The 9710-nt window shown below is 46.0% G+C and overlaps 1 protein-coding gene across 2 annotated transcripts in view; it reads right to left on the reverse strand.

Annotated features, from left to right (window-relative positions):
* ZNF157 (zinc finger protein 157) overlaps nt 1-9710 on the reverse strand; it is a 49505-nt gene extending 39795 nt beyond the window's left edge. The window contains exons 1-2 of one of the 2 annotated variants that reach the window (XM_007991527.3): nt 9419-9710; nt 5325-5511 (exon numbers count right to left, since the gene is read on the reverse strand). In XM_007991527.3, the coding sequence (XP_007989718.1) occupies nt 5325-5396 (72 nt within the window). In that variant the 5' untranslated portion in view covers nt 5397-5511; nt 9419-9710. Of the gene's footprint in view, nt 1-5324; nt 5512-9242 lie in introns of both variants that reach the window. The other variant, XM_007991526.3, reaches the window with a different exon arrangement.

The following is a 9710-nucleotide window of genomic DNA, read 5'->3' on the forward strand; positions in this document are numbered from 1 at the left end:
GGTATGATAGCTCACACCTGTAAATCCCAGCACTTTGGGAGGCTGAAGTGGGCAAATTGCTTGAGCCCAGGAGTTCAAGACCACACTGGGCAACATGGTAAAATTGTGTCTCTATAAAAAATACTAAAAATTAGTCAGACATGGTGGCATGTGCCTGTGGTCCTAACTACCCAGGAGGCTGAGATGGGAGGATCACCTGAGCCTGGGAGGTGGAGGCTGCAGTGAGCAGTGATCACACCGTGGCACTCCAGCCTGGGCCACAGAGTGAGGCACTGTGTCAAAAAAAAAAAAAAAAAAAAAAAAGGCAAAACTACAAAGACAGTAAAAAATGAGTGGTTGGTAGAGGTTCAGGCAGAGGGAAAGGCAGGATGAATCGCTGAAGCACAGGTGAAATGGAATGAAACTGTATGAAGCTGCACTGGTGGATATATATCATGATCTATTTGCTAAAACCCCTATGTACAACACAAAGCAGTGAGCCTTACTGTAAACTGTAGGCTATAATGAATAGTAATATATCACTATTGGTTCATTAATTTTTACAAATGTACCACACTAATGCAAGATGTGAATAATAGGGAAAACTGTGGGGTTGAGGAGGTGACAGTACATGGAATTGCAGGCAGTATCTTAACTTTTCTGTACCTCTAAAACTGTATTAAAAATGATTGTCGGCCAGGCGTGGTGGCTCACGCCTATAATCCCAGCACATTGGGAGGCCGAGGTGGGTGGATCACAAGGTCAAGAGTTAAAGGCCAGTCAGGCCAACATGGTTAAACCCCGTCTCTACTAAAAATACAAAAAATTAGCCGGGCGTGGTGGCGCACACCTGTACTCCGAGCTACTCGGGAGGCTGAGGCAGGAGAATTACTTGAACCCGGGAGGCAGAGGTTGCAGTGGGCCAAGATCATGCTACTGCACTCCAGCTTGGGTGACAGAGCAAGACTGTCTCAAAAAAAAAAAAAAAAAAAAAAAAGATTGTCAGCCTGGCTCGGGGCTCACGCCTGTAATCCCAGAACTTTGGGAGGCTGAGGCAGGCGAATCACCTGAGGTCAGGAGTTCGAGACCAACCTGGCCAACATCGTGAAACCCTGTGTCTACTAAAAATACAAAAAAATTAGCCGGGCATGGTGATGGGTGCCTGTAATCCCAGCTACTTGGGAGACTGAGGCAAGAGAATTGCTTGAACCCGGGAGGCGGGGGTGGCAGTGACCCAAGATTGTGCCACTGCACTTCAGCCTGGGTGACAGATAGAGACTCCGTCTCATCAATTTAAAAAAAAAAAAAAAAAAGTTGGGTGTGGTGGCTTACACCTGTAATCCCAGCATTTTGGGAGGCCAAGGCAGGTGGATCACCTGAGGTCAGGAGTTAGAGACTAGACTGGCCAACGTGGTGAAACCTTGTCTTTACTAAAAATATAAAAAATTAGCAGGGTGTGGTGGTGGGCACTTGTAATCCCAGCTACTGGGGAGGCTGAGGCAGGAGAATCACTTGGGCCCGAGAGGCAGAGGTTGCAGTGAGCCAAGATCACATCACTGCACTACAGCCTGGGCGACAGAGTGAGACTCTGTCTCAAAAAAAAAAAAAAAAAAAAAAAAAGATTGTCTATTAATTCTGTTCTATATGCACTTGGCATATAATCCCGCAATTGTCCTCGCATGCATTTACCCCACTGTGTAGGAGTAGAAATACAAACACAGTTTCTCCTACTAGACTCTCATAACATGCTGTGACAACAGATGAGTGAGGAATTTTCTTCACACATCAAGCAAGAGGTCAATTCTGCAGTAGACAACAGCTAGGTGTCCTCCAATTCAATTCCATTCTGACACTATCTGCCAGGACATAGCATCAGGTCCCACAGGTTGAGGGCTCAGTTCTGAAGACTACCCCCACTTCAGACTCCAGAGCTTCTTACTGACCAGCTACAAGTCAAGCTTCCCACAATCCCCTTCTAGGGTTCAATTAATTTGCTAGAGTGGCTCATAGAACTCAAGGAAAGGCTGGGAGTAGTGGCTCATGCCTGTAATGCCAGCACTTTGGGAGGCTAAGGAGGGAGGATTGATTGAGGCCAGGAGTTCAAGATCAGCCTGGGAAACAAAGTGGCACCTCATCTGTACAAAAAAAAAAAAAAAAAAAATTTTAATTAGCTGGGCGTGGTGGCACACACCTGTGGTCCTAGCTACTTGGAAGGCTCACTTGAACCCAGGAGGCTGAGGTTGCAGTAAGCTGTCACTGTGCTCCAGCCTGGGCGACAGAGAGACTTTGCCTTAAAAAAAAAAAAAAAAAAGTTCAGGGAAATGTGCAGTCCTAATTAGGGAAAAGGAGTTGGTCCAGGACATATAAACAAAAAGAAGACGCAGGTAAGTTTAAGTTATGGCTCTGTCTTTCTTTATGGCCCAGGACATATAATTCTCTTGAGCAAATAATGTACATAACTCACAAACTTCCTGCTTATCATCAAACACTCCAATTCATCATCAAACACCTCGGCTGATAGAAGAATGCAAGTTAGCTCCCTGCTACCATGGCGTTATCAAACAGATCAAGAACCATCCTATAAAATCTCCAGCAAGCCTTCGTTTCCTCGAAGTCAGTTCCTCTTTTGCTGATTCTACCCGTTGCTCTCTTGCAATGTATTTTCCTACTTTCTCTAATAAATCTGCCTTTCTTTACCTACAACTGTTGTGGTAAATTCTTTTACCTGTGAGCCACCGGCCCAGACAGTGGCCGCTTACCCTCAACAGGAAACACAAAACTGACTATGTTTACTGGTTTATTATAAAGGATTTTTTTTTTTTTAAGACAGAGTCTCACTCTTTTGCCCAGCCTGCAGTGCAGTGGTGTGACCTCAGCTCACTGCAACCTCCGCCTCAGAGGTTCAAGTGATTCTCCTGCCTCAGCCTTCCGAGTAGCTGGGATTACAGGTGCCCGCCACCACACCCAGTTAAATTTTGTATTTTTAGTAGAGATGAGGTTTTATCGTGTTGGTCAGGCTGGTCTCGAACTCCTGACCTCAAGCAATCCTCCCACCTCAGCCTTCCAAAGTGCTGGGATTACAGGCATGAGCCACCGTGCCCCACCTGTTTTATTTTTTGTAGTGATGAGGTCTCACTTTGTTGCCCAGGCTGGTCTTGAATTCCTGGACTCAAGCAATTCTCCAGCCTTGGCCTCCCAAAGTTCTGGGATTACAGGCATAAGCCACCTCTCCCACCAATAAAGGATATTTTAAAGAATACAAATTCAGGCCAGGCGTGGTGGCTCACACCTGTAATCCCAGCACTTTTGGAGGCCGAGGCAGGCAGATCACCTGAGGTCGGGAGTTTGAGACCAGCCTGACCAACATGGAGAAACCTCATCTCTATTAAAAATACAAAATTAGCTGGGCATGGTGGCATATGCCTGTGATCCCAGCTACTCAGGAGGCTGAGGCAGGAGAATCGCTTGAATCCGGGAGGTAGAGGTTGCAGTGAGCCGAGATCACACCATTGCACTCCAGCCTGTACAACAAGAGCGAAACTCCATCTCAAAAACAAACAAACAAACAAAAAAAAACAAATACAAATAAATCACAGTCAAATAAAGAGATACACAGGACAAGGCATGGGGGAAGGGGCCTGGAGTCTTCATGCCCTCTCTGGGTGCACCACCCTTCAGGAATCCTCATGCGTTCGGCTACCCAGAGCTCTCCAAACTATTCTTTTGGGGTTTCAGGGGGGCTTCATTATGTAGGCATGATTGATTAAATCATCTGCCCTTGTGGATCAACTTGACTGTCAGCACCCTCTCCCCTCCCAGGTGGTTGGAGGGTCCCAACCCTCTAAACCTACCTTAGTCTTTCTTGTGACCAGCCCCATTCGGAAGCTGCCTAGGGACTGCCAGGCATCAGTCAACTCATTAGCATACAAAAAGACCCTTTAGTACTTTAGAGATTCTGAGGATATTAGGAGTTGTTTGCCAGGAAAGACCAATTATATATTTCACAATATCACATCCCTACAAAAACCTTACACAAACTGTCATAGGATCTTTATTCATAATATCCAACAACTAGAAACAACCAGGATGTCTTTCAACCAGTGAATGGTTACACCATGTGGTACATCCATGCCATGGAAAAGTATCAGCAGAAAAAGGAATGGGCAGGGCACGGTGGCTCACACCTGTAATCCCAGCACTTTGGGAGACTGAGGCAGGTGGATCACGAGGTCAGGAGTTAGAGACCAGGCTGGCCAACATGGTGAAACCCCATCTCTACTAAAGAGACAAAAAATTAGCCAGGTGTGGTGGTGCACACCTGTAATACCAGCTACTTGGGAGGCTGAGGCAGGAGAATAGCTTGAACCGGGGAGGCAGAGGTTGCAGTGAGCCAAGATCGCACCATTGCACTCCAGCCTGGGTGACAGGGCGAGACTCTGTCTCAAAAAAAAAAAAAAAAAAGGAATGAACTATTGATATACTGTTAGCTATTGATATCTCCACAGAATTTTGCTGAATGATGAAAGCCAGTCCCAAAAGGTACATATTGTACAATCTGAATAATACAACAGTATCTTGTTTTTGTCCTTTTTTTTTTTTTTTTCCTTTTCATGGAGAACAGGGTCTCACTATATTGCCCAGCAGGTCTCAAACTCCTAGGCTCAAATTATCCTCCCGCTTCTGCCTCCCTAAGAGCTGGGATTACAGGCATGAGCCGCCATGCCCAGCAAATACAACATTTTTGTGTGTGTGTGAGACAACGTCTCACTCTGTCACCCAGGCAGAGTGCAGTGATGTGATCTCGGATTACTGCAACCTCCGCCTCCAGGTTCAAGCGATTCTCCGGCCTCAACCTCCTGAGCAGCTGGGAGTACAGGTGCGCACCACAACACCCGGTTAATTGTATTTTTAGTACAGACAGGATTTCACTATGTTGGCCAGGCTGGTCTCAAACTCCTGGCTGCAAGTGATCCACCCACCTTGGCCTCCCAAAGTGCTGGGATTACAGGTGACAGGTGTGAGCCACCGTGTCCAGCCACAACATTCTTGAAATGAAAAAATTATACTATTGGAGAACAGATTAGTGGTGCCCCGGAGTTGAGAGGGGAGTGATGGAGGAAGTGAAGTGGTTGTGTCTGTTTAATGACAACATGGGGGATCCTTGTGAGGATGGAAATGTTCTGCATGTCAATATCCTGGGTATTTTAAGATGTTACTACTGGGGACAAAAACTAGGTAAATGGTACGTCGCATTTGAATCTACAATTATCCCAAAATATAAATTTAACTAAAAATAGATAAACTAAAACAACATATAGAAAAAAATATAGGATCCTCTTCCTTACCTCAAAAGATCTGCCAGGTTCTCCCGGAATCAGGGCAGGGAATCCCTGGGGTGATGTCCCATTAGCTGGCATGTTCACCCTGGGCCTCAGGCCACCTTCCGTGCTGGACAGCTGTCTGTGTGTAGAGGGTCCTGCAGCCTCCAGTAAGGGGTAAGGCTCAATGGCTCCACAGGGACGCCAAGAAATCCTAAAAGGACAGTATCCGTATCATCAGTGTCATCCCACATTCATGCCACAATGTTCAGCATCCCCAGAGCATTAGCCAAGGTGGATTATGAAATGATCAAATTTGGAGCCAAATTAATGAGCTTGGGGTCTCTTCTTGAGTGGCTCTACCAGGTGCTTCACTTGCTACTCAGCCAGCCTACACCTCAGTTCAAGTTCAAAGCAGATCTGGGTTTAGGAGAAGTAGAACCGGGGCAGTGCTTAAGGGTGCTTAAGGCCCATGGGGTGGGCAGGTGATGGGCATGTTCAAGGGGACCTGGTGGGTGACTGTGAGGGCAGGAAACCTGGAAAGCTGATAATCTAAATGAAAGGAAATTAGCCGATCCTTTCTTCTGTCTTCTTTTGTTTTTTTTTTCCACTCTTAGATGAAATATCCCTCTTAAATTCTTCTATTGGGAAGCTTTTAGCCTCTTCTTTCCAGAAAAAAAAATGGTTCAATCTTAATAATGTTATGTATTTTCTTTCTTTTTTTTTTTTTTTTGAGATAGAGTTTTGCTCTTGTCACCCAGGCTGCAGTGGAATGGTGCAATCTCTGCTCACAGCAACCTCCGCCTCCCAGGTTCAAGCAATTCTCCTGCCTCAGCCTCCCTAGGGGCTGGGATTACAGGCGCCCGCCACCACGCCCAGCTAATGCTGGTATTTTTAGTAGAGATGGGTTTTCACTATGTTGGTCAGGCTGGTCTTAAACTCCTGACCTCAAGTGATCCTCCCACCTCTGCCTCCCAAAGTGCTGGGATTACAGGCGTGAGCCACTGCGCCTGGCCTAATGCTATATATTACATCAACAAATTACAGGGGGAAACACTCTGCTATTAACTTACACCAAAAAAGCATCCAACGCAATTCAGCAGCCATTACTAATGTAAGCTCAAACTGAAATCAGGGAAGAAGGAAATCACTTAAATGACACAAAAATCAATTTTGAAACATAACCCTGAAACACCATGCTAAAAAGTAAAATGATGAAGCTATTGCCATAAAATTAGTAATGTCTGCTATAACCCAAAATTGTTTTGTGGGCTCTAGCTCACACAAGAGAAGATGAAATAATTAGAGTGGGCTGGGCACAGTGACTCATGCCTGTAATCTCAGAACTTTGGGAGGCTAAGACAGGAAGGTTGCTTGAGTCCAGGAGTTCGAAACCAGCATTGGCAACAAAGTGAGGACCCCCCCCCCCCCCGTCTTTACAAGAAGTGAAATAATCCAAGTGTGGTGGTCCACACCCGTAGTGCCAGCTACTAAGGAAGCTGAAGCAGAAAGATAACTTGAGCCTGAGAGGTGGAGGCTGCAGTGACCTCTGATGGTGCCACTGCACTCCAGCCTGGGTGACAGAGCAAGAATTTGTCTCTAAAAGAAAAAAGAAAGAAAGAAAGAAAAGAAAAGATATAAATAATCAGGCTAGGTGCGGCGGCTCGTGGCTTTAATCCCAACACTTTGGGAGGCCGAGGCAAGAGGATCCCTTGAGCCCAGGTGTTCAAAACTAACCTGGACAGCATGACAAAACCCAGTATCCTTAAAAAACAAACAAACAAACAAAAAACACACACAGAGTTACAGTGAGTTGAGATCACTCCACTATACTCCAGCCTAGGCGACAGAGTGACACCTTGTCTCTATTAAAGAAAAAAAAAAAGAGGCCGGACGAGGTGGCTCACGCCTGTAATCCCAGCACTTTGGTAGGCCGAGGCAGGCTGATCACCTGAGGTCAGCAGGTCAGAAGTTCGAGACCATGGTGAAACCCCGTGTCTACTAAAATCACAAAAATAGCTGGACATGGTGGCAACACACCTGTAATCCCAGCTACTCGAGAGGCTGAGGCAGGAAAATTGCTTGAACTTGGGAGGCAGAGATTGCAGTGAGCCGAGATTGCGTCACTGCACTTCAGCCTAGGCAACAGAGCAAGACTCTGCCTGAAAACAAAAAAGAAAGAAAAAAAGAAAGAAAAAAAAAGGCAGAAAGAAAAAAGAAAAAAATAATTAGGGTGAACATGAACACTGGAAAGAAATGAAAATGAAAATGTAGCTTTCTTGCCAATAAGATTATTTTATACATAGAAACCCTACCAGACTGCTAAAAGACTACTAAAATTCATAGGGTATAATACAATGTAAGGGGCTGGATACAAGGTAAAATTATAAAAGCAGATAGCTTCTTTTTTTTTTTTTTTTTTTTTTTTTTTTTTTTTTTTTTTGAGATGGAGTCTCACTCTGCCACCCAGGCTGGAGTGCAGTGGCGCAATCTTGGCTCACTGCTACCTCCGCCTCCCTGCGACCTCCACCTTCCAGGTTCAAGCGATTCTGAGATTCTGCTACCTCAGCCTCCTGAGTAGCCGGAATTACAGGCGAGCGCCACCATGCCCGGCTAATATTTGTATTTTTAGTAGAGACGGGGTTTCACGATGTTGGTCAGGCTGATCTCGAACTCCAGACCTCGTGATCTGCCCACCTCGGCCTCCCAAAGGGCGGGGATTACAGGCATGAGCCGCCGAGCCTGGTCAAAAGCAGACAGTTTCTCTCTACAATAACAACGAGCCAATGGAAACAAAATTGCATAAATAATGATAGTAAAAACTATATAAAATACGTAAGTGTAACTTTGTTTTGTTTTGTTTTGTTTTGAAACAAGGTCTCCCTCTGTCATCCAGGCTGGAGTGCAGTGGTGCAATCAAGGCTTTCGCAGTCAGGCGATCTTTCCACCTCAGCTTTTTTTTTTTTTTTTTTTTCCCCGTACAGACGGCAGTCTTCCTGTGTTGCCCAGGCTGTTCTCGACTCCTGGACTCAAGCAATCGCCCTCCTCGGCCTTCCAAAGTGCTGGGATTACAGGGGTAAGCCACCGCGCCCGGCCAGAATAAACATTTTAAGGAGGTGGGCCTATACGATTACAAAAAGAGAAAAATTTTGACTAATATAAAATAGTCGGCCTGGCGCGGTGGCTCACGCCTGTAATCCCAGCACTTTGGGAGGCCGAGGCGAGTGGATCGTTTGAATCCAGGAGTTCTAGACCAGTCTGGGCAACATGGCGAAACCCCATCTCCACTAAAAATATAAAAATTAGCCGGGCTTGGTGGCGCGCACCAGTAATCCCAGCGACTCGGGAAGCCGAGGCACGAGAATCGCTGGAAACCGGGGAGGTGGAGGTTGCAGTGAGCCGAGATCGCGCCACTGCCCTCTACCCTGAGCGACAGAGTGCGACTTCGTCAAAAAAAAAAACAAAAAAAACACGGTGTATACAACATATTCTTGATTGCAGCTAAAGAGATTCTTAAGGAAAAGGGTATGCTCTTAAAATTTTTTTTTAACAAAGAAAGGCTGAGCATTAATGAATTAACATTCAATTTAAGAAGTTAGATAAAGAGAAAACAGTACAGATAAGAGCAGAAATTGAAGAAATAGAAAACAAAGGTACATCAGAAGAGATATGTGATCAGAGGAGCAACAAGGTCAAAAGCTGTTTTTTGGGAAAGGCTAATAAAATTAGCAAACCTCTGGGAATACTGATAAAGGAAAAACCCAAAGCGCACACTATTAAGGCTGGACATCAAGACACAGCAGGGAATCTAAAACCTGACTACTCCAGAGGCCCTCATCCCTGACACTCATAGATTCCCATTCATCAGGTTCTTTATTTCCCCACCAGTTGACACCACAACTGCCAATGCATCATCCCCCGAAGCCAACAAAGCTTCAAAATCACCTGAGCGACTATCACGCCATAAAACCTCGTGCACTGCATTTAGCGTCGCGCGCCAAGACGACTTAAACGGCCTCTGAGGGGGATTTCCGTTTCCTGTCCTCACCCCGACACTGCACCTTCTAGGGCTGTTGATTTTGCACACGATCAGGAGAACTGAGAGGTTGTAGTCTACTCACTGAACACAGCCCTGTTACGGATCGGCGGAGACTTGGTCCATGAGTGGCGTTGTCAGGCGAGGAATATGGCTGCGCTATGTCGTGTCTCATGGGGGCGGCCATCTTAGCACCCATTCCGTACAGTGGGCTGTTCCACAGAAGGCGGGGGCGAGAGGGCGTTCACGGGTAGAATCCTTCTGGGGCAAGATTCTGGGAGAAGCTGGTCTTTGGAACTCGGTTCTATAAGTTTGGGCAAAGTTTAAAGAAGCAGAGGTGTGCCTCCTACCCAGGGAGGATGGGGCGTGTTCTGATG

Source organism: Chlorocebus sabaeus, chromosome X, assembly GCF_047675955.1.
Source record: "Chlorocebus sabaeus isolate Y175 chromosome X, mChlSab1.0.hap1, whole genome shotgun sequence".
NCBI lineage: Eukaryota > Metazoa > Chordata > Mammalia > Primates > Cercopithecidae > Chlorocebus > Chlorocebus sabaeus.